Here is a 26,924-nt window from a genome sequence, read left to right as displayed (position 1 = left end):
AAAGCAAGGACAATGTACAGCGGTGGACGAGTGGCATTTACCGCCACATTAAAGGCTCCGGACCAATTTGGAGGGAAACATCAGCTTATGACGTCATACCCTCCCCTCATACTATAGGGTTGTGGGAGTGTTCGAGTTGCAATCATACTTTCAGGTCTCGAATGCATTTAATGCATTTCCTGGCGCATGTTGAGCGAAAATAAGCTTAGCTAAAATGTTACCTTTATTTCTTGCTGCAGTTTTGGACATTTGAAATTTAACATGAAAAATTTTCTGGATATCAGTTAGTTATACTTGCTGAAAAGATTTGTAAAGTTGACTAGGCCATGATGTTAAATAATGATTAATATTTTAAATTTTAACTGCACCTTAAAACGTGTTGACATACTCTAATTTAAGGTTGTCAAAACTCCATGTTGAGCTTTATTTACAACAAATTCCCAATAAGTTAACACTAAACCTCAAAGATAACTATGCACTGATTGGCAATGAAGTAAAGAAAACAGGGATGCCAACATATGATCTTGTTTTGTCATTATACAGCGGCTTCAAAGTAGTTCTAATTTGGGCTTAGTAAAAAAACACTCTGTATTTATAACTACAGTATGGATACAAATTTATAATTTACAAACCAGAGAACATTGACAAATTAACTAAAAGAAATTATACTACTATTTAGCAAAATAAAGAAAGTGTAAAGCCTCCAAAGCATTGCCTACGCGTGAAGGTATGTTTTACTTAGATATGGAAAAGAAATGTTATACAAAAGGGTGCAAATGTAAGCATGGTTGTCTTGTTAAGTGGAACCTCGATAGCAAGACACTCTTGATAACAAGTGGATTCTTCAAATACTTTGATTTGATATTACCCCTAATCACATGTTATTGCAAACCTCTATAAGAATCCAACCTTGTTTGCGAGCGTCACTCGATAATTCCACGAGAAACTGTTTCACGAGGCTCTACTGCAATTTTTTTTATGTAATTGTTGTGCATTAGAACCTACTGTAGGTGTAAAGATGCCAGTGTGTGATTACTATTATCGGATTTGTTTGAAAAGATTGTAATATAAAACCCAATTCCTATTAGCTATTTCGAGAGCTACCTAAATTTATAAGGATGATAGCGTACTAGTCAGTTGAAATTACATTGGCATCATAAATTGCATTTGAAATGGAAAAACGTAACAAAAACACGAGATGGAGCGAGCGGTCGGTTTTATGTGTAAAGCCACGCAATGGTGTAATGGTATTATTATCAATAATGCAGTCAGGTGGGGTGCACGCTACCCGACGCGACATTGGGGGTATAAATAGAACGCGTCGTTGCGTCGCCAATGTCCTGTGGGTCTGGGGGAAAGGGGACCGAGCTTTGCTAGTGAATACGATACAATTTTATAAAAAAAACACATTTTTACTTGCAACACGTCATTAAAAGTGGTTCAAACCCTTAAGCTTCTGTGGATTTACTAGGGTTCTAGCCCTGAACCAGTCACTCTCATTGAAGTGAGATGTTGACCTCAGGGCTAATGCGTTACACATGTACATGCTATTGACCGGCAACCCCATGATCTTATGATTGAATACGATGAGTTGGAAGCATCAATATATAACTACCATATCTACTACTATATCTATGGTTGGAATTGCACAAAATTTTTAAACACGTTTTTAAGGCAACAGTGTCCACGTGGTAGCGTAAATGTGAGAAAAATGTACATTTCATCTCCTTAATTCCAAATGATTCGTTTTTTAAACGAGGAGAAAAGATATGAAGAGATTTTTAGCCGTCCAATGTTTAAATAATTTACGGTAATACTTCTTGGATTTGATACTATTTTCACACAAAACCAAGCACTTTCCATTAAATATATCGTCAACGTCTTTCTCCAAAACGTTCAAGCAAAAACAAACTAATGTTAGCCAACACAAAACTTATATTTGCAGTATTGTCAATTACATAACCAAGCCTTAGAACAAACTACATTGAAGGTTCTATTTAGAACTCGCTTGGAGATAGCAAAGTAACAAGCAAAACAAAACTTTGACTGATACAACAATCGGCCTTCTCAAGGCAGGGACAAAGTTCGTTGAACTGCATTGTAGATTACAACAACTAAAACTGTTTTGCCAGCAAATTAAGTCAAATAATGAGATTCATATGTTTTGATGATTGCCTTTTGCGGTTCCATTTAAAGTTTAACATTAAATAGACGCTTATCAAGAAAATCACTTACTTTATGAAATACCATGAGAAATTAAAATTCATTTGACACTGAGATCATTACGTCGTTAAACTATTGAACATTTTCATCATCTGTACGCAAATATTGTTAACGTATGTTTGTGCTGTGCGTATTTACTTCAGCTACAGCTACGCTGAGACTTCCAGGCCCAATATAAAGTTTGATAGACGAGAGACACTTCTTGACCTCAGGTAGCTAAAGAATACGACGTATCCACCAAATCCTAACAAATAATTCGCTTAAACTACACCATTTTGCAGTTAACTAACCCAGGCATAGACTATTTTTGAATTGTCTACAGACACCTGCAATTGAAATCTAACACAGAGAAGCAATAACAATGAGGATTAGTGCGGCAACTTTATCTTGTTTTAGCTGACTCAAGGCTAAAAGTTCCCATCGATTATAGATATTTCCAAACCTAACATTATAATAAACTGTACACACTTACGAATACACTTTTAAGTACATTAATGATTCTAATCAATCCGAATGTGTGGTCATAACACTAAACCATAGTCAGCTGATGCGAATCTCAAACACATCCGAACTTTAAATAATGGTAAGCCCAGCCCACTGTCTTGTGATCTCAAGGAGGGATGGCAGAGCTCGACCCAGGATACCTTACAGCACTAACTTTGCAACTGCTGACGCTGGTTCCTAATGTCTCATCTGTAGCCACTTCCTGACACTGAATAACCACAAATACAGGAGACTTCGTACGATAAACCCATGTGGACAACTCTACTTGTTAGAGTAGCAACGAACACTTATCAATCTGTATGGAGCTGTATGTAAGTAAGAATAGCACCCCTAACTTTACATTCTTACATTCTAGAATCGCATCAATAGCCACTTCTAGACCGAAAGTAACGATGTAAGTGAGTAGATTCATAATTAACACTTCTGGACATATATGCTTGAGGCCACATCAAAGCACTAACTTTGATCATCTGATGCTGGTCATATCATTACATAGTCCCTTCCAGACAAAGTATCCACTAGTCGAGTATACGGCTCACAAAAACCCCTCACAACAGACACTTTTGGAAAAAAGTACACTTGCGGCAACAACACAGCACTAACTTTGATCTTCTGATGCTGGTCATATCATTAAATATAGTCCATTCAATACAAAATATTCACAATCGAGTATACTGCTTACAAAAACCGCATGCGTATTGAGTAGACTACTCACAATAAGCACTTTCGGAAAAATACACTTGCGGCAACACCACAGAACTAACTTTTATAATCTAATGCTGGTCCTATCATTAAATATAGTCCCTTCCAGACAAAGTATACACTAGTCGAGTATACTACTCACAATCCTCCCTTGCGTATCGAGTAGACTACTCACAATAATCCCGGAAAGATCTACTGACGGTCACAGCAATAACTTTGCATCAGCTGACTCTTGTTCCAACTACAGCCACTTCCAGACACAAAGTAACCACAAATCGAGTTTACTCACAATAAACCCTTGCGGATTGATGACTGCTACCCTCTGCGGCTGTGGCCAGCGTCTCTGCTCCGCTCTCCTCAGGGGCACCGTGTGGTAGCGGCGCTGGACAGACCCCATGCCCCTCCATGGAGGTAGCGCTGTTGCTACTGAGGACCGTATCCTGGTCCTGGATCAATACGGGGTTGGATGCTGCCACCCCCGTGACGTCACCACATCTCGCCCCCCCCCCCCGACCCCCGACCTTGGCTCACCATGACCACTCCAATGTGAGGTGATTATATTATGTGGAGAGATTTTTACACGTTATTGTTTAAGTGTGAGAAGAATACTGTATATAAATTCGTTGAAATCTTTTATATTTTTGTTAGAAAAATATAAAACCACGTAAAATAATTTTCACTTATAATAGTCCTAATGGAAGAGGATAATTGAATGTTCCACTCCTGTTTGAAAATTTAGCTCACAAACCATGTTTAAAAGACCAGGTGTTTGTAATCAAATGAAAACAATATACTGTATATCTTCCATCAGTTTTGGTTGGCACAAAATGTACCTTCTGTAGACGGGTCCATTGCGTTCACTTTCCTTCTATTTGTCATTCTAAATTTCATTCAGGATTATTTATATTACCGTTTGCATTGGGGTGGTTGACTCGTGTGATTTTTTTATCTATGGCTGGGTTTGTGCACTAATCTTATTATGACTTAAGTGCTTTTTTACATTTGTACGGTACCAAAATTGTTAGAATCCAAAACCCCGTGAAACTTGTGATTTTCAGCAAACGTGATGGAAAAGAGACCGCAGTAGCCAATCAAATTTGTCGTTTACATACTATTTTAAAAGGGATTTTTATTACATCACCATACAGATTTGTTCGTGGATACAAATTTTAAACTATTTTCTAGATTTATAACTACCAAGCGTCAGTAGTAAAGAGTTAATGTGGGCTCAGAGCTAATCTATCTGACCCAAGAGTCTCTGTAGTTGTCTCCGGAAACGTGGGCAAGTGTTTGTATTTTTAGGGTAAGATATTTGAAATTTCCAGTGTGGGCGGTTGCTAAGACTCCGTTCTGTTTAAGCGGACGGATAATTCGTAAAACTTTTTTAGTCAGTTTTATTTTATGTTGTAGTAATAATCCTAGTGATTCACGTTTGAACAGATATTTGAGACTACAAACAACTATTATTAATTTAGGTAATATAACTAAACATAACAATCTCAATTATTATTCAATGCTGCAGCATAGTTTTATCACAATTTTACAATCAATAGAAATATTACAGACCCCATGAGATACCTTATATTATAACTTGTACAAGAAGGTATGTACAGAAGCATTGCCATATTACAGAGATATGCCTCTATAAACAGACATTGACGTAAACACGTATAATTTTGATATCATATCTCAAAGAAGCCACACTTTAAAAAATCCTTGATAATTCCCTTGGCTATGCCCTTTACGGTGCCTATTCCTCTGTGGCGACCACGGAACATGTACAACATGACTGTGTAAAACTACCTCTGCTCCCTAGACATGTCAGAAAACTGATACGCGAAGGTCTCAGGGGTCTACAGGAAGTTCCAATATTTCTTAGGCAAGAACGTGAGTTATAAAAATAAATATTTTAAGAGAGATCTGTCGTTAATATTTGGATAATAAATAATTTTTAGAGTTATTTTTTTAATTTGACAGTTTTATATGCATCTTAGTGAAATAATTAATTGTTTGATATTAGAACAAGTTATAAATAAATATTAAGTTAATTTGCTTCCTGCAAAATGTTTTGGAAAGAGCTTTTATAAATATTAGTTATGCTCTTTCATTTATTTTGTTAAGACACATAACACTTAGGGCCTATTAATAATTAACGTACCATGTAGAACAAAATGTTCGATATAATCACTTAGTTGTCTATTACTCTAGACGCAAGTTAGGTTGATGAATTGCTTTTACTACTGCTTTTGCTAAAAGTATTTTGAAAGGAAACATAGCAAATTAAATCAGTAGAATCGAGTATAAGACCGTTAACGGATTTTAACAAAATCTCCTACATTCTTCAGGAAAATAAGTTAAACGGTGTAAAATGATTGTTAACACCTGTAAAAACATACAGACAGCGTAGCGTAGCGCAGCGCAGCGCATGTTTTAAATCAAAACCGTGCATTGAAATGAGGTATGACATACTAGTAGCGTATTTCGGCGTAGCGTAGCGCAGCGCAGCGCAGCGTACGACCGAGGAACAAACTATTTTGTTTTTCTCAGAGCGTATTGGAGCGCATTCGACTGCAGACACGCTTAAGAGTCAATTCTAGTCTCTTTTCTGCACCAATTGGTCCCCTTCAATTAGTTGTAAGCGTCTCTCAATCACCAAACTAAATATGTGATCGAACGTTGTAGTCGACATTCTTGCATAATTCTTAAACCGAGACTCGTGTTTTTTAAGGATTGGAAATAAGATGTATTCACCATGCCTGTTCCTGCCTTTACACACTTCATGGGGTCGCCGGAATTTTATCCCCCTGGAATTTTACCCCCTGGGCAAAGCTGACGTCACTATGACGTAGTAACCTGAGTGGCCAAAAGTTTGTTCGCGGCCGGAATTTTACCCCCGCGGATTTCGAAGTTTAATGAAAATAGTCAGAGCGTGATTAATTCAATTAGCGATAAAAACCGGAATTTTACCCCCTGTCCATATAACTAGTGTTTAGACAACTGAAATGTACGGGCCGGATTTTTACCCTCCGGAATTTTACCCCCCGGAATTTTACCCCCGGATTTTTACCCCCCGGAATTTTACCCCCTGGCCGATTTTATAAATTGAATGATTGGTTTTCTTATTTCTGTTTTTAATTAATTGTAAACATTTCATTATTTAAAGGCCTGTCTTTATTTATTTATTTTGTAATCTCATTCAGTTGATTGTATATACGTCATATTAACCAAAATTTGGCTTCAAAGATCGAATCCTAATACTTGAATCTCAAAATTAAAATTAAAAACATGTTCGATTAGTTAATGTCACAAATAAATTAAGATAGGCTACTTAATAATAAAATGTTTACTATTAAATTAAAACAGAATGAAGATAATTAATCATTCTCACTAATTTTTATATCTAGCCAGGGGGTAAAATTCCGGGGATAAAATTCCGGGGGTTAAAATTCCGGGGGTAAAATTCCGGGGGGTAAAAAGACGGGCCGTACACTCTAGGTTTTTATAATTTAATGTGTTCTGATTAAATTCACAACCGTGAAAATATATGTTTAATTCCGCGTTTAATCCATCGAGCTGATGTCGCGAAACTCAAAAGTTTGCGGCCGGAATTTTACCCCCTGGTTTGTGACGTCACGTTTGCCCAGGGGCTAAAATTCCAGGGGGATAAAAATCCGCTACCCCACTTCATGCACCCCGACACTTCTCCTACTGATCAAAAACTGCCACCTTAAGGTATTTTCGACAAAACTGATACGAGCCGTCTTCGACAGAGCCATCTTCTATACTGATGTACCGGGTACACTATTAAGACCGTCTACAACCTATGTTGCGCTACGCTACGCTGCGCTCTCTGTGTGTATTGGACTACGCTGCGCTCCTATACGCTACGCTGCGCTGCGCTACGTTGCGCTACGCTACGCTGTCTGTATGTTTCTACAGAATGATTGAGTTTGGACGTCATGGGAAATGGAGACACGGACAGGTAAGATGTGTAAGGCGACGAAAGTTACAAATTGTAAATGTCAAGCTCATCAGACATAAAAGGTCAAACTAGTGATGACTTTAGCCTCTTCGCGTTACACCTGCCTCATCAAGTATATATATGTAGTAACGTATTACGATTTTATGAAACAAAACTAATTCATTAATTCCTCTTGAATAGTGCAAGTTGAATTTTAACCACATTGTAAAATGATAAGCCAATTTTAATGTTTACGTGCGTTAATAAATGTTGTGAAGGGGGAGTTTGCAATCAGTGCAAATCTTAAACTATAATTCTTTATAGCTGTTGTAAAGTCAATTTATGTTCCATATATGTAACCAGAATATTTGTTATTTGTTATGATTTAATTTAGAAGGCATAAGGAGATGCTTACCAACAATATATGATGAACATTATTAGAGTTTGGATTCGAGTGACTTTTAAGATCATTCCTGTAATTTTATCAGTTAATAAGTTATCCATTATTAATTTATTTGGACTATTTTATGCTATAATATACTATAATAATAGCAAAACATTGATAGTAAAAAAAAAATCTGTCTACATAAACCGAATGAAAAAAAAACTTTGACTTTGTCTTTTAACTAATCCAGACAATCCTCCGATTTTTGTAATACAAACATAGTACTGTAAATAGAAATGTGTCGGTAGGGATGAAATAATTAGGGAAAATCTCAATAATAAAAGGTAACTGAGCGTAGAAGTATTTTTATCAGTTTTATTTTATTATCATTTTAATTCGTCGTCTATAATAAAGACATCTAATGATTTTAAATAGGGTAACTAAGTTCAAGTTCAACCGTTACCGTTAAGTGTCTAAACCTTTTTAACAATCGTTCTGGTTGGTAATTAAGGTAACGATGTGGTATGACTTACTTTAAATTGTTAAATTTAACGTCTACAATCTTTACACAAATCTATTTCACAAGAACTTAGAAATGATCTACAACAAAAGAGAGTATACCATTCGAAATTTAATGGAACTTATCTGCACCACCAACATGTATGCATGTTTGTCCTATTTTTACTGACAAAAAATGGAACCCTTTTGGGAAAATATTACTTTTAAAACAACGAAAGACGAAAGAAAAATTTATATCAATTGTCTCTACTAAACACACTATTTCTTAACACGTTCCATGGTAAAATATTTATCTTAACATTTTATAGATCAACTTGCAAACTTGATACATTCGTGTCTGAGAGCTTATATTCTTCATCTCCCTCCCTCTCTCCAACACAATGTAACTGTTACATAATTATGTGATGTAAGACCTTGACTCGTTATCAGTTGTTATCAAGGTCACAGCTGTTATCTGTGCCTAAGTCGGCCTTGGATTGGCGGTTCATACTGCGTCTGTGTTGCATTCTTATCTCTCTGTTTGTATACAAAAATGTCGAAAGCTGGTTTAAAAATCACTTAAACTGTACACAGAAGGGTCGGGTTATTGAAGTAAAAGTACTCCTTTGCAGCACACTATGTTCACGCATATTAAGTACTTTTCCAGTCTATTTAATCAGTCGTTACATTCTTGATTAACTTAGGACGTGTTGGTAATATTGAACGGATAAAGTAAAAGCTATTGACAAAAAACTATATTATATTAGTCGTTAAAATAATATATATCTCGTGAAATGTAAATACCCCCCGCCGCAGCAAACCTGCAGACTAAGCGAATTTCCATTTCCCTGAATGGATTTAAACTAAAATGTCTCCTTAAAAATATCACATTTATTCCCTATTTAAATAGAATCAGTTTAAAACATACTTAGGTTTGCTGCAACAGGGAGGGTAAAAGTGTCTTTTATGTAAAATGTTAATAGTTAGTAAGAAATAAAAACATTTTCCAAATTTGGGCAAAATATGTTTATAAACAAGCAAACTACAACAGTTTACTTATTCTCCATAAGAATAACATGGGAATTATAAATTTACAATTTTTTGGAATTTTCTCCGTAACCATTAGGCGCATTATAACGCTTCAATATACTAAATTATTTGTTTTTTTTAAGCTCTACAAAATAGTTTCGAAAGAAATTGCAAAATGTTATGTTTTTTGGGTCAAAAATGGGAAAACCCCATTTTTCCCATTAGGGACCTCAAAACGAAAAAAAAATCGGTCCCGGGTCCAGGTCTTACCGTGAGTACTACGGTAATAGCTTATTCCCTATATGGGAAATTCGCTAAAACAAAACATTGATATTTGATCAATACCGTTAGGTATGATATCGCAATATATGGTCCGTTGTACCACGTCATTTTGTTATATTTTATTAACTTATTTCAATGTTTGAACAATTCGCAAGCTGCGATAATGTTACCCAAGCTACAAAGCTATGTACAATTTTGTCGATGACATATTGACTATAGAAAGAGGAAAAAACTTACAGAGCAAAATGTTGGGTATTACTTCTCTGTGGGTAGATAATATTTTAAACTAATCCACTTTAACACCGTAGATACACATAGACGGAGAACAATTTCGAAACTTAATCAGATTAAAATGTCTGCAAAGTATTTGCATTTAGGCCATGTAAACAAAAGATGTAAGTGGAACAAGAACATTCTGGGCCATTTACTTTCTCTGCTATACCGTTGTTATGCCGTTAAGAACCTAAGTTGGACTTTTATAAACTACTTCCATTTTGAAAAGATGCGATAAAAACTTTCATTGTTTGTTTGGGTTGAAAACAAAAGTTGCACGACAATTAGAAAAAAGTAAGTTAAAATACTGTATTAGAATTGACATTAGTATTTATTACATGTATTACCACACTGTTACTAGTTTTTTGGTTTCAATGTCTTTAGAATACATAATTTAGTTTTTTTTGCTCTGAGTAACGTATTTTAAATGCTAAGTACAAAACAAAGTTCAGCCGATATACGAGTTTCCTGAATTTTCGTTTTTAAAGTAATGTAGAAAGTATTTCTGATAACCCTGCATTGCACTGCATTATAAAAACACATAGCTAGATTACAGTCGATTCGTTGCAACGTAGTGTCTTGTGCATTCAACTGCACTGTATGCAGATTGATGCTCTAAGTTAACCTAATTAACGTATAACGTTTGGTTCCATTCCATTGTCGCCTAGTTCGACCTACTTCTGAGTTAATATCTTGTATCTCTCATGTATGTCGTGGATCCAATTAGATTTTCCTTCAATTCTGTGAAGAATGGAAGGATAATACCATGTGTTGCGTATCTTCCACACTCTGTAGCATATCTTTGCTTGGAAGACGAGTTTTAAATTTATTTACTTGTAGCTACGTGAGTTATTTTGACAATGAGTTACCTTTTCAAGTCATCTAGGCACTTCAGACGAAAAACCCTTTTTATTCATCTCTTTATTTATAAGTCTGGACTGTCACTCGTCCTTTCAAAGTAATGTCTACTTTCATGGCTTCATTTACGCAACACAATTTTAACGTGTAGTATTGAAGAACACACTCAGAGAAGTAAGGTAGTTCTCTGTAGTATACATTACTCATGATTAGTATCTGTATACACAATTTTCCTGTTTTGCAATAGTACTATAAGTATGGGAAAGAATGTCAATGATTTGTAGGTATTCCCAATCAATTTCACTTAAATAAATAATCAAATGAGTTTTTGGAGGGAGTTCCACAGTACATATCTCCTTGCCTAATAGACCAATCGTAATTTATTTCTTTTAAATTTAGGTATACTACACTTAAGGTAATCTCCAAACCAATGAGTCAAAGGCTTATCACAAAGCTAAACTATTGGTAATTAATGAGAAAACACGAAACAAATGCTTATGATCAAAAAGCTAACCTATGTTTTTTAGTCTGAAAATGCGTCACGCTCAGTAAACCCATCAAGTCAAATTATTCCGATACTTTGCTAAGTACATTCAATAAATCCGATAATTCGTAGGTAAGTGCCACGTGCAGTCGACTACATTTTCACCCCCCCCCCCTAACAGACAGACCCCTCCCACAATCTCCACCCGTGTTGCTCTCTCACTTTATGGTGGGTGGAACAGTTTTCCCAACTTCCCTCTGAATGTAGGTCACCCACATGTAAGATATAGTTATTTTGCAATAAAGAGATTCTGGACATTTCTCTGTTATTCGATTGGTGACATTTATATGAACTAAGAACTTTGAGGAGGAAATGCTAAAAAGGTTAATGTGTAATTGAAAACATAATTGAAACCCATTTTCATTTTCCATCAATAGGCCTATATTTAAATGGATGACATGGCATTTTTATGATTTGAGATAAAATAAACAGTTATTCCATTAAAAAGGACATATTTTCTAGTATCATAGATAAAAGGAGTAGACATAGGTAAAAGGAATGTCTACCCCTTTTATCTATGCTTGAATGTTAAAACTGTTAAATAGAGGCTGCAAAAGCTCACACAAGAAGTACTGAGGGAAAGTCTAAGTAGGCAAAGTAAAGTGCGTAGACAGATTTGCCCAAAAAAGTATAAGTGTATCGGAATACCGTTTGGTAAAAAATCCTAAATTTTTATAATTTGTTTTTCTTTTTTGAGTAAAATTACAAACCAATGTATACATAAACACACTCAATGTAGTCAATGTATACATTTAAACCTTAATTAAGTGTGATACATAGTGGATATAGCGAGAGGTAGATAAGAATATGTTAATATTATCATAGTTGACCAAAGAGACTATACATCTTATTTATATGATACTATAGTGGCCAGTATGACTTTGTGTAGTAATCAATTATAGTTTTGGAAAGCATAAATAAGTAATTTACCAAGCTTTGCCATGATAACGGCTTGTAAGCAGCTTTAGAAGCACAAGAATCTTGTCGTATAAACTCGAGAATTGTGTACCTACCTAAAGAAAATAATAAAACCAATGCAAACAAGATCGAACTGATAGTTGAAATTATCCTCCTGGACAAAATGATTAGAACAATTAAGTGGGACAAACAGTATGCCTACGTGCTATATGTACAGGTGTATCCCAGATTAATTAGGACATTGTAATGACATGTGCTTCATTAGTTTAGGCAAATAACCATAGGACACGGCTGGAATGGGAACACGTCGGCCTTACTCGAGCATTAGTGCTATACTACTGTACTGTATAAAAGCTTTGAGGATGGAACTAGACATTTAATTTTCATGTTGAAGCGTTAGCCAGTTAATCCTCCAAAAGAGTAAAAACGAACGTTTGCTAAACTGACTAACCTTTAGTTTGGTGCTGTCAATTGCAGTTTGTTGTTGGGTCACAAGCTTTTAAGCCAAGTCACACCTTAAATATTTTTTTATTGGAACATAATAGAAGTTTTATAGTGGGTATCTCAGTTAATGGCTAATTTAACTGTTTTTATGAGTTCTCTACAACTGATATATAATAACGGATTGTCTACCATTTCAGTTTACGTAAATTATGAAACTATAGATTGTAAATTTTTACAATAAAGCACCTAATGTGATAAGAAGCTATTACAATGTCAAAATGTATACCTGATATAATTTTCTTAAAAAAGTAAAAAGTTTTAACTAAATTCTTCAATGTGTAAAAGAATTGTAAAACTTAAACTACACGTTTATTTTGTTTACAAAACTAATAACTAACTTCAATTCCGAATGAATATCTAATTACTTTAATGCAATAAAACTGAGTAAAACACGCCAATAAAATCGTGATTTAAAGTTGATTAAATTTATTAATTAAAAACTCGATGCAGTTCACCGAATGAGTAATTTAGTTATGTAAATTACTAATGTTTTTATAATATTAGGGACTCATTATAGTTACAAATTGAAGTTGTTATAGTTTGTCCGCCATGATACTGATTAAACCATCATACACGTGTTAACATGTAAGAAAGATCGAACGGAAAACACCACCCGGCAAACTAAAGATCTGTCTAGTTACTGTAGTGCAGTATTCCATTACACTCACTGCAGTAGCACATCAACGCCTGACAGACGGCGAATGCAATATGGATACAATGTGTATTGCGGGTATTGCCGTGTTGCGTTACACGGCGCTGACTATGCCATGGTGTTTTGTATACGCAGTACTTTCGACTATACACCACAGTATGTCATATTTATATACTATGTTTCAAAATACCCGTTTTTAGTATCACGATGGTTTTTTCAAAATGATGCATGAATTTCACTGTAGGTTGTAAGGTTGTTATACATAATTTTAAAGGTGATTTAGTGGGGAAGTTTTTAATAGTATTTGATACTTTTAGTTGACCTATGATATCTAGAAATATAGCTGCGAGTGTTAATAGAATTTTTGGCTTGGTTAAAAGTATTAACTTTTAAAATAGACGTTATATGGAATCCCATAAAACATCCCAATGTTTGTGTAGCAGGTGTTATTGCAAATTTTATGAGGATTTAAAAATTGAATTTTAAATATAGAAAAAATGCAGTTTCAATATAGCAATATTGGGTTTTCAATAACAACTACCATTTATTTTTTTACTCTTTATTTTCCTTTTATCCCTTTACCGTTTGACACATACAGTAATTTGAATTAACACTTATGACCAGACACTCGTATACATACATATAACCAAAAATACGAATAAAAACAAAAAATCTGTAGAAAATGTAGTACGAATTAAAATCACTATGAAAAACATACATTAGTAAGCATAGCACAATAACTAATCCGACATGGATGTGTAACTAAACCACTGGACTTAATGGAATTCGAATTAATTTAATAAACCTAATACTTTAATATATATTTGTACATTTAGACAGTTTCCTTTCAAAACGTAAAATACTCCACTGGTGTAGAAACACACACATTAAAATTATACGAAGCAATAAATCGTGCTATGTATGATGTCGTTTTGGGCATTTCTAGAATATAACGAACCCCCTTTTAGAGAAAGGGTATAGTACGGTGAAATTTGAATACTAAAAACACTACTAACTTACTACTACAGTAGCACCAATACTGAAACAAGGTGATGCGTAATAATTTAGCTGTAATAACATTTTTACATACATTTGTGCAATTGGTTTCTGCATTAGCAAGTCCGAATTAACGTTGTCGGAATTATGACGTTTTACTTTAATTGATCAACTATTAATTGATCAATATTGATATATTGATTAATTGATTAATTCATTAATATATTGCTTTTTACTTTTGATTTTACTTTAATTGGTCAAGAGCATATTGATAAATATTAATATATAATTATTTTACTTTCACTGGAACGTATTACTGTACAGTATGATTACAGTATACAGAAATACCACTAGAAGAAACGGAATATTGATTCGACAACGTACTGTGTGTGCAGTGCATGCTCAGGTGCTGCAAGTAGTACCACGGATAGACACCAGGTCGCAGCACTGCACGCTGCCAGCTGTTGTCTGAGGTACAACAGCTGATCACGAACTTAACCTCAAACCACGACGCTCACACTCACTTTCAAAGGTCATCGTACGACAAAACTAGTCTGGGAAGCTGCTCAGTCCAGTCATCCTTACTGTGTTTATAAATAAAGGAGGCACTGTTTGGGTGTAACTTTGTTTTTTTGCAGCTAAAATTACTATTTAAAGTTCTATTTTCTATGATTAATTAAAAGTAGCTTTACTTGCGTTTTGCAAAACAATAGTATTACCAACAATTTAAGGGGGTTTCTTAGTATTTTCTGTAATAACTATAGTACTAAATGACATTCACGTATAGGTTATAATAAACTTGACATTTCAATGGCGCCCATTGTTTAACTAATAAGACATCCCATCACCATGTTACATTTGTAGCCAGATTTTTCTATCAAATCGTCGTAGTTGATGTGAGCCACCGACAGATTGCGCTGATCTAAATTGCTAAACTCTGTCGAATTAAAAAAAAAACTTTTTTAACGAAGTAAAACTTGTGGAATGATTTATGGTGAGCTATAGCATGTTACGACCCATCAGCAACAACAAATTAGGTAAAAAATCGAATTTTAAACACTATTGCATAACCCGTGCCTGGCTCATACAACTTGTGTACGTTCTTTTTCAATAAAACAATTAGCGACAGCTGGTCCATATAGATGGTATGTCTACTTCAGTATCCAATGGTGAATGCTAATACATAAGCTACAAAGTGTTCCTTTTGTGGTTTTGACAAGTTTCAGTAGCATGTGAATGTGTTTGTAAAATAGAACATGTGAATTAATGTTTTCCAACGAATTTAGAATTTTTATGTTACCATGATTTAGAAGGAGGAAATACATTTTGAGATTGTTCGTTATTTTTATCTAACATGTTATTGTATTAAATTGATATGTTATGTCCACAGTATCTCGGTCGATAGGCAAGCACTTGTAACCACTCAGCTACCTAGATTACAACACACGTTTTTACACGGAAGGAAGAGCACTAAAGAGTTTTTTTAGAAAAGGAATAAAATAAAAACCTTTTTAATCACATACAAAGGATTAAAAGTACTTTTTGTGTCTTCCCTTATGTTTTTGGTGGAACGTATTCCCAAAGATACAGATCAAACGAATGTGGAGTTTGGTCATCATGCTCGTTGTTGGTCATGAAGAAGAAAATAATATATGTCTTTTTGGTAGAATTGCCATAGTTTATATACATTCAGTACATTACAAATACATTCATACATATTTACATTCAGCACTGTACTTGATCATTGGTTTGATTAAATACAGTATCTATAAAAATGTCTGATTTAAAAGACGCTTGAACACAATTTAATCTTTTTTTAATGACAGTCTGTCTTGGACTTCTGGGACGCACAGGCCACTCGCCGGAAATGACCAACAAACGGAAGTGCCTCCACCCGCCAACACACATCCGAGCATGCGTACCAACATTGGGGCGTCAATCAAGCTTGGGTTGGCAACAATGACAATGGCATTGTTGAAACATCGGAAATACTAAATACTGCAATAGGGTTTCTGGGATGATCTGGAGGATAATTAAATATAAATAGTTTTGCAACATACGACCTTTCAGTTTTGTTATTCTTCCACAAAGAGGTGACATGGTTATTATTAACTTTCAATAGAATTTAAAATTAGTTCAACATGAAAATGGAATGGACTGGGGAACGTAAACAGAAAATGTGAGTGATGTTTTGGGACTACTGTATTGTACACCACATAAAAGACATCTAATCATAGAAACAAATCAATAAATGAAAAATCAACAAACTAATTATTCTGATCCTAATTCGATTTGGAAATTTCCAGTGACAATCTTATTCAAGCAATCAAGCAAGGACATCAATTTGATTATCTGAGTTCCAAATGCGCATTGTGACTGGTCGAAATATCTCAACATTTGAACGTCATCTTGTATGTTACAGATTTGTAAAATTTAACATCTAGAGCAAGACGTGTTTTCACATTCGTAAAAAATAGTGATTGCATCCAAAGTTTAACTAGTTAAGAACTAGTATTATATTAATATATAAATTGGTTTACAAATTGTATAGACAAACCTGTAAATGAGTGGTGTATTCGGTAAGTGCCGTGGGTGAGGGCAGTAGGCCGGTCGTCAGGTCGTGCCGTGGTCGTTAACAATGGTCCGGTTCCATACATTACCATCACGTTTCCACGCGACAACCACAATGGAACCTTCGGTCAAGAACCGTTAACATGGCACTTAAACTGTGCGCTTAACACAACATTTCTAGCATTAACAGGGCCATCTGGGTCGTGAAGTGATAATACATTTGAGAGTGGGACCAGAAAGATGATTAAACGTTTTAAGGAAAGGATGTGTTATAATTTCACCACGGTTTTGTGGATGAATTGTACGTAAACTATTCGACAATAATTCGGGCTTTAAGAGTCGTACAAATGACAATTAATTCGATATAAGGGCATTCCTAGGGATGTAGTTTTTACATGTAACATTGACTTTAAATCGTTACAAGCAGACCTCTTGTCGTATTGTAGAAAGAAATCTGAAGCGTTTTGACGTGTGCTTATGTCGTCACAATGTTTGTATATTGTTTTAGAATAGATTTTACTAAATTAATTCATTCTTCAATTACAATACTAGAGGAAAAGTAAAACTTGTACAAGTAGGTTATACTTGGCTGAAACCTTTTTATGTTGGATACATAATAAGAAATATGTAAGTAGTAAACAATAAGAACAACAATCCATCTTCTTTACTTCAACCGAAAAATAAATGTACATTCATAATTCACAAATCGTTGCAGTAAGTTTGTGTAAAATGTATCATTGTGCATTCTTTACTCGTGTACATTATTTAGATTGTATAACTATCTGTGTTTAACTATGTAGTCTGGCGTTTTGGGTATTGTGATTTAGGCCTACTCAGAGATAAGAAGCAGTTGAAGTCAACACTGCAAGAATTGATCAACTGCTGTAATGTAGTTTTAGGAACCCCCTGTACAATTCACACGAGATGTTTCGGTCAATGTCTAGGCTTGCAACCTAGACCTCGTCACCTCGTCTGCCAACCTACAACAGCATCAATCGAGGTCTCACATCTCAACTACACATGACGTAACCGATGACGTCACTGTGTCATTACTACCTCCTACAGGCGGGGACACACTTGTCATACACCCTTCCGATCCGACTCCGATCATACTGCGGTACGACTGTCGGAGAGGGGAATGGTACATAACATTGAACGCGGTTGTTTACACCTCTCCGACACGCGTCATGTCATACTCCGATCCTACTCCGATTTTGACTCCGATCATGCACCGACACTGCAGTCTATTCGTTTGTCGGATGCAGGACGGGTTATTTCTTTAAAATCACCTTTATTGGAACAATTGTTTGAGATAAATATATGCCGATGGTTGATTTGAAATCTGTGCGTGCATACCTTCAATTCGAGACCACGATCATGAAAATCGGACGGGTAGGAGAGCTAAACGAACTCGAGAGAGAAAAACCTATAATATATAAAATGGGCACTTCTGCTTTCCTTCCATGCAGAATGGACCCAAATTCTCCGTTTTCCACTGCCCTCCAGAGTTGTCTGACTTTCTTCCTCTTCACCTAGACAAACCATGGCTAAATCCTGAATACAAAAGTTTTTGAACATACAGTATTTATCACCTTCTGCACGTAGTTTACGTTTACGAATCAGACTGGCGAGTGTTGATCTACTCGGTGGAGGAAATCGGAGATGGGTTGCCGGTTCGGAAGCGTGTATGACATGTGTGTTCACCCCCTCCGATCCCGCACCGATCCTTCTGGAATCCCGCAAATCGGATCGTAGTAGGATCGGAAGGGTGTATGACAAGTGTGTCCCCGCCTTACCACTTGACTTCCGCCACGGTAAGATGCAGTGGAGCAGTGGAATAATATGTGTGTAAACGACATAAAGATATTTCATTAATTGAAAATCAAATAAAATGTAAGTGATTCTTGGAATATAAAACTAAACTATACTGTATTATTTAACAAATGAACTAAATTGTATGTAACTGATATAACACATGTTAACCAATCACAAAGATCAGAGAGTGTATTTTTTCGACACGAATTCTAGTTTTAAAGGACCCAGGTGAAGCTGAGAACGGAAAATGAGCGAGTTCGACAACACTTTTAGTGCGTTTAATGACATACTTTAGCACTACGCATGAATTGAAAAAACCGTTATCTCTGCAGCAACGACGATTTTCCGTCCCGGTATCAATGCAGTCTAGGTACACAGCGGATATTAGATCTGTTTACCTTAGATTGATCTGTTTGAGTTATCGAGTTCCTTCAAATTGAAACAAGGTATCTAAAAAGAAGCAAGATTTGTATTTCTTGGGTAAGAACAGATTTAAATTGAATTCAGGATTTTGTAAAGAAAGATGTGTGTTTTTTTAGTTGTGTAAGAGTTTTTCTGTAAAACGTTTGAATGGTTTCTAAAGATGTAGGCCTATTTTGAATTTTGCAGTAAAAACGTGAAAAATATTGGACTATTCGATTCTGTTAGTTTAGCAAACTACCCAAACTGTATTATTTGAACACGAAGAAATATTTATAAAAAAAAAGTTTCAAAATGTGTGTATTTTGTTTTTCTATGGATATATTAGAATATCAATATTTTTTGGGTCTTAACTGGTTGATTGAATGACTTAACCTGGTGGTTCGGAGGTCAACCTCGCCTTTAAGTCCACAAACTGAATCTAAAGAAGCAGATAGGTCTTTCAGGCGAGCTTAATTTAAACTCTTTTAAGGAAATTTCTCTACTAAAGTCGATAAAATTTACATCTGCATTCAAGTCAATATTGCACATAGGTTTTATGAACATGTTAACTAAAACAAATCTAAAACGACAAAATAACCTAAAATGGACGTTTCTTCTCAAACCATTTATGCGCTGTAATGAACTGATCTTGCTTTGTAATATATATTTTTAGATCTGTCGTACAAACACAGAACCAAAAACCACAAAGGGGAGGATGTATATTTCCGAGTAAAACAAACCACACTGGTTCCTCGCATAGGACTTTGTCACTTTTGTTTGAAGCCAAACAAACAGAGACAACTTTGATTGCGAAACGACCTTTGTGAGTAAATATCAGACAGTTTGCTGTTCGCAGACAAATATACACTCGTCACGACGGTCTGATTGAAAAGTATTTTGAATTTCAAAACAAAATAAATATACTGTAGGGAAATTATGAAAATCAAAACTCATTTAAAAGCATTGTGGTTGCAGGTGTATTTTAAATTCCTGAGAGGACTTCGATGAATACCTATATAATAATTTTTCTACTGTTGTTAAAAAAATATGGTGACTAAGTTTAACTATGACTACGAATTAATATCTATGCAAGTAGAAGGTATTTATTTCCCACGTTGTATGGTTGTAGCTAGTAAGAACTAAAAAAAAACTTAGCGCGGATTTTATATCAAAATATTTCCTGTTGTAATATCCGTGGAACGTAGTTTAATTGAGTTGATTAAACCGTAATCACAAAAAAAAATAAAAACAAAAAAACTTAACTTAATAAACCTTGTATATTGTAAAATGTAAATAAAAAACAAACGCTCTTTATATAGAATTTCAAAACATATTTTTTGAAGTGTCATATTAATATTAATATGACTTATTAATTTTTGTATATTTCTTATACGATTTTGGGGAATAAAAATAACTTATTTATCCATTGTAATGTTGTTATTATTTACTTTCACACAAATAATGGATTTTAGATTAAGCAATAATAGGACATTTTCCCTATTTATCTGGCGGTTGTATTGATGCATTGCGTTTTTAACTACCATACCCCTTTTAAAGAAACCCTACAAACTTAGTAAACATGTTTCTAATGTCTACATCTGTATCGAACTGACACACAGCTGATACCAACTCCGAAAAATAATTTACACAATTAAGTGTTAAAATTGAGTTTACAGAGTCAATGGTTTAAAAGCTTAGTATATTAGTATTAAAATGTTGCCCCCAATACAAGTAATGCAGCCCTTAGTGCATGTAACCTAGCGTGATGGATACAACTTATCTGACTGGACATGGAAGGTAATTCACCAATTTGGGTTATGCGATTTTCATACAAAGTGCAATACGTTGTGCAGAGTAAAAGTTAAGAGTTTAAAAAATTAGGTACATTTTGTGGTTATAAATTAACTTTTACTTGTGTTTTTTATATTTTTGTTTTATAAAAATTTAGTAGAAGCTGGTAATACAAGAGCAAATTTAATTTAGTATGGCAAAGTTATATTTTTCTTTTGTAATTACGATTGCAATTGAAGATTGCACAAGGCAATGCCATCTCATGGTCAAAGTCATTTTCTGGTCAATTAATTTAATCTGTAAACTATCTTTCGATTAAGGCTTTAAAAACTACGCACGTGAAAGATCACCTCCTCCATGGCAATGAATAAAAACAGAACGAAACTAGATTGTAGACCCTAGTTACCGATCATCTCTACGAATAACTCCTTATTTCTTATTTGCTTTCCAAATGTATGCTTGCCTTTCCTATGGGCCCGAATCTCCAACGATAATCATTGGTGTTAGCTGATTCAAAGTGTACAGTCAAACTTGAATTCATTTGAATGTCTACACTAAGCTATCGTGGGTTTCACTTTATTACGGCAATGATCTTGTTTGAATACAAAAATTGATACTTGTTTACATTTTTAAATTACCACACAACCAAAGCCACACACGGCGAAATAGATTTAGGAAAAATACTTCAAACTTCAACCAATTTGTTAAAGATAAGTCTATGTCGTAGCCGAGGATTTCACAAAACATAACTTCTGCACAATATGGAGCGAGGAATCAAAAAGGGGAATCATCTAAGAATTAAAAAACCTAAAAAAAATATTACAAAGACGAACGAAAAAAACACGTTACCCTTTCATAAAGCTACATTCCTCTTACACAAGAGACTAGTTCAATGTGCAAGGATGTATCCTTGGTAGAAGCCACTGGGAGTGATTGTGCACAAATTGTTGATTGCAAATTGCCGCGGGCCAAAGTTCACGAGCAAGGCTGCTGATGACGGTCAATGCAATTACACAGCTTCATGCTCTATTGTTTTACCTTGTTTTCCCCATAAAAAGTTTATAGTTTCGAATCTACTTGAATCATCGTGGCTAATTTCATTAGCCTGGAACTGAAAGTCGTAAGGATGGTAGTAAATTATCCTGCAGAGTAATATCTTTAAGGTGTGCATGATTGAAACTATCTTAAGCTGCAATTTTGTATTATCAAGTATAATGATATGATTTTTCATAAGTTGGTATATCCTTGGTTGTGGTGTCAATCGGTACATATCTTTTCATTCCTTTACATCCTAAGACACTATATTTTTTGCCCGGATTACTTTAAAAAAGCTTTCTGGCCCAGGCTAGGCCTAGGACTAGCGGGACACATAGCCAAAGTCATAGGTGATTCGGTGATTGGCGGTATTTTAACGCGAGACTTCGGAGACCGACGTCCAGTTCTCTAATAATGTCACTTATAAATATATGTTCCTGTGACAATAAAATAAAGAGTTCAAAATCATGCATGCAAATAAAACATCCCAAGAACCATCCCCAGACATGCGGCAAGGCAGCACCTACCGTATCGTTGAGCAGCGCGATGTCCCTGTCGCGACGACACTGCAGGCAGTCGCAGGGAGGACGGTACCTCAGCAGTCTGAGAGGCGGCGGGGGCGGTGGCACTGGGGGTGGCATGGGCGACGACAACTCCAGCGAGTCCGAACTGGACGTCGCCTTCTCTCTCCGACCCTTCTGTTGGGGACGGAGGAAGTCGTCCAGGAGGTAGAAGGACTGCGCTCTAGGCGATGGCGCCTGCGGAGGTTGTGGAGCGTTGGTTCGCAACAACGCGCCCAAACTTCTCCATCGTCTCTGTTGTTGTTCCTCCTCTTCCAACCGGTCATCCTTCCTCACTCTCCTTCTAGGACTCCACCAAGCCGTGGGACTCAACAGGCTCGCGCTCTTCTTGAGCAGAACGTCTCTGATAGAGCTCAACTCTTTCTTGCTTCCTACATCCTCCTCGTACTCTTCCTCGGGGACTGGTCCGTACTTGTACTTGTGGGCGACGAAGCCGTAGTCGGTCTCTAGAGTGGCGGAGGGTAGGGTAGCTGTGCGGGCTCGGTGAGGTCGCACCCGAGGTCCGCCGCCCCTTAGGCAGGAGAAGGACGCGGAGTGTCGCAGGGGAGTGCCCTGGGGGCCCTCGCAGTAGACAGGGGTCACCTCCAGCCACATCACGTGACCTACAACATGCGTGCAACGTGCTCACTACACCACATCGACACACACTACAACTACAGGTAGAGGGTACGAGGTACATGGGGCAGGTACAGGTTATAGGGTACAGGTGGGGTGAAAATGTATGCAGAGGACGACATAACGACAATTTAAAAATGTTTTGAAAACTTAAACAAATAAAAACAATGTTCAACATATGACGCTATAAAAAACACTTATTTATATTTGACTAGCCAAATATTGATATTGGATGATGAAACGTAGATGTTTCACCAGTGATACTGATGGTTTCGGCTTAAGATTTATCATTAAAAGATTGAACAAAAATGAGTTGATAGGGATACCCAAATGGGAAAAATGTTTTACCAGGTATAGTAATGTATTTGTAAAACACGAATTGAAGTGTAATTACTGTGGTGCTACCAAATAAATATGTCGTCTCTGTATATATTCTCCATAGAGTATCATTATCCTACAAATGATAATGATGAAAAAACACACACAATAATAAATAACACTAAAACTAAAGCAAGTAACGTAGGCTAAATAAAAAATCAAGTTTTAATTTAGCTATAAAATATCTAGCAAACTGAAAAAGGAATAAAAATGTTTACATTCAAACCCAACTAAATAGTTTTTTACGAAAATAATGCATGTCAAAATAAATATAAAAATAGCACTCTCTAGTTAAGTAAATTTTTGAGTGGTTGAAAAGGGGTCAATAACAAATCACACTATTGTCCACAACATTTCAGAACAACAAAAAATGTGCACATCCAAAATACTTATATGAACAAGTAAAACATCGATAAACTAGGCAAAAACTACATGAAATGGAATTACAACTCTCCACTAGTACGAAAACACCCAGAGTTCATAAAAAACACAAAGTATAAAATAATATTGTATAGCAACAGCAACTTATCAAAAAATTACGTACCTACAGACACTGGGTCAGTCATTCAGCAGAAATGTAAAAATCAATCCCTGACATCGACTAAATTCCAAAAGAACTAAAAAATTATTACACTATACCTAGTTCAAAAAAGCTAAACAACACAGCAACTAACAAATTAAACTGTTGAAGCACAAAAACATCACCCTTGCACTAAAAAGTGGAATTTGATAAAAAATAACTGAATGGTAAAACCGCAATCCAATAAAGCGTACAGATTCAAAAAAATAATAACCCTAGTCAACTTTGGAATGAATAAACAATAAAGCACAAAAACAACCAACCACTTTGAAACTCCTAAACTGAGAAATCACAAAAACATTTTACACTATTGCAGCCAAAAGTGGTCTAAAAAGTAACACAGCAACGCCATAGAGCTGTTGTTGCAACAAAGAACACTTGTTTAAAGTGACGTTAGAGTGCGGAACGCGAGTTATCTTGAACAAGATGGCGTCGTGTTTACCCTAACAGCTGTGGGTTGTTTACCTTAGCTTCCTGTGGCCCAGAACATCTGGATACTGGGCTACAGGCTAGGGGGCTTCAGCCACTGAACAATAATTATAGACTTCCATCCCGTAGTCTCAAACCCGCTTAACGCCGATGAAAACGTCTTAAAAAACATAACAAGTACTGGGTTCAGTGTATCTGTAGACTCTATTGTTTCATTTCCATTCCACCGGATTTATGCTTGAAAGTGCACCAAACACTTTTAAGGGAAAATTTAAAAATGCGTTTGCCGCTTTTGTTTCACGGTTGAAGGCTAATTTCTTCACATCACTTTTGTTCCGGGGGTCAGCAAGTAGATTTCGGATCCGGCCGAAACATCCATCTTGGTCCGCGGACATCTCTCTTGTTCCGCGTGAGAGGGGGCTGCACTCTCCCTCCCCCAAATCCTATCTTTCGCTCTCCTCCAAATTCTTTCTGTCATAGTTTAGGTTAGGTTAGGTTAAATTATTGATATTTTTTGATAAGGAGAAAATGATAATTTAACGAGTTTTAAAGCCCATATGAAATGGCCAATCTATTCATTTTATACTAAGCTATTAAATTTACCAAAAAACACACTTTATTACCCTGTAGGCAGCAAACCTAGGTACTCGTTAAACCTAATGTTATTTGAATGGATTTAATTGAAAATCAAATCAGGCAAATGGAAATTCGCTTAGTCTGCAGGTTTGCTGCGGCGGGGGTATTGGGATATAGAATTGTTCCTACTACAGTACTTCTTATTTATATGCACAACTCTTTAACTAATGTTTATTAACCAAAAACAAAATGAGGTTGATATCTATTAGTAAACATAAATATTTTCAGTTTTTACAACACTGTCGAGATATTAATTTGATACCGTAGAGCTATATAGGCTATGTACTACCATGAAGTAGATATTCAATCCCGTATAGAGTAGTTGAAGTTTTATAGTAGGCCTAAAAAACATTTAGTTAAATAAATTGAGCTACAGACAAAGTGTCTTGCTTGAGTAAAATGGAGTTTGTGTTATTCACCACCTTAAAGAAATGTCAAACCAAAAATAATTACAACAACCATTTAAAACTATACCACCTATCACGTCGCCATAAACGATCATAGGATAAAACAGTAAACGAAGCGGCAATTCTTCTCCAATGATCACACTCTATGACAGGCTATGGCTGTAAACAATTGTCTCTTATTGATCAACTAACATTAAAACTACATTTTAAATCAACGTTTAAACACAATTAAGTGAATGACAGTTAGTTAGTTAGTAAGTATATACCATGCCTGGGTCTGCTTTAGTATATTACCAACTTTGGTTTCATGGTATGTAAAATATTTAATTAACGTTTCGTCCCGTTTAAAACGCAATATTAAATCTGCAGTGATGGCAAACAAATTCTCAATTAAATTTTGATTATCTTCATCGCAGATATACTGTGTTGATAATTAATCAAAATTTAATACAGTTTTTCCAATAACACGACATAAGTTGAAATACATTCCAAAACTTATTAAATTTTTCGCTGACGAACTTTGATAAAAGAATATTACTAAAAACGAAGCATATGTACATTCTTTGAATTAAATTGTGCAGTAAATCTTACTAGTTTTCTACAAAAGCTACGCAAAGTAAAATAAATAAATAAATAAATAAAACTGTTGATCAATAATTATCAATCATTGTGATGGAGACGCCACCTAGGAACGTATTTAACCCAAATATGAATGAAGGATGAGTGTAGAATGGTGTGTGATGACCTGTGTAGCTTTGTTACTGACTAATATCGGCTGTTTCATTAGCCAGGATAATTTATTTAAAGCCCAATGATCAGGAACAACTGGGTCCAGTTTCGAACCATAAACAATTACAAAATGAAAAAAGAAACAACCACAACAATACTCCGAGTTAAGTTACTTACCTTTCCCGGTTTGAAACAAGATTGCATGGAATCAATTAACTCACTTGTTCACAAAGAACTACTGAACACTGATATAACTGCAATGATCTGTGTTGGCTATGCGTGAAGGTTAGTTATTGTGAGGAGAGAATTGAAACGGATCCAATAGTTCACTGCATCAACTAAAATACTGTCCACTATCACTCACTATCTAATTTATCGAATTGGTATGTTTCCACGTTATTTTTTCCCAATAGGGGGGTTTTAAATTCTTGAAACAAATCCAATTAAATTTGCCATACAGTTGTGGTATGAAATAGGATATTTGCATATCTAAGGAGTTATAGATTAACAATGGAAACAACCTAGTAAAACCATTGGTATACCACTAATAGATGAAAGATTTCATTTTGGTTGTAATAAAAGTAAGAAATGCGTTGTAAAGACATTGCCATGGATTTTGAATCATA

At 35.4% G+C, this 26,924-nt stretch overlaps 1 protein-coding gene across 3 annotated transcripts in view; it reads right to left on the bottom strand.

The window, feature by feature from the left end:
- The window catches only part of LOC128999642 (dual specificity tyrosine-phosphorylation-regulated kinase 4-like), a 161,443-nt gene that overhangs the window by 71,882 nt on the left and 62,637 nt on the right, over positions 1 to 26,924 (bottom strand). Inside the window, exons 1-2 of one of the 3 annotated variants that reach the window (XM_054426254.1) lie at positions 26,476 to 26,547; positions 22,471 to 23,126 (exon numbers count right to left, since the gene is read on the bottom strand). In XM_054426254.1, the coding sequence (XP_054282229.1) occupies positions 22,471 to 23,118 (648 nt within the window). In that variant the 5' untranslated portion in view covers positions 23,119 to 23,126; positions 26,476 to 26,547. Of the gene's footprint in view, positions 1 to 22,470; positions 23,127 to 26,475; positions 26,548 to 26,924 lie in introns of those variants that run through there. The other 2 variants (XM_054426253.1, XM_054426255.1) reach the window with 2 other exon arrangements.

The sequence above is a fragment of the Macrosteles quadrilineatus genome, unplaced genomic scaffold (genome assembly GCF_028750875.1).
Source record: "Macrosteles quadrilineatus isolate MER2022 unplaced genomic scaffold, UCM_ALF_1.0 Scaffold_8__2_contigs__length_117827958, whole genome shotgun sequence".
Taxonomy (NCBI): domain Eukaryota; kingdom Metazoa; phylum Arthropoda; class Insecta; order Hemiptera; family Cicadellidae; genus Macrosteles; species Macrosteles quadrilineatus.
This window is presented reverse-complemented; position numbering and strand designations above follow the sequence as displayed.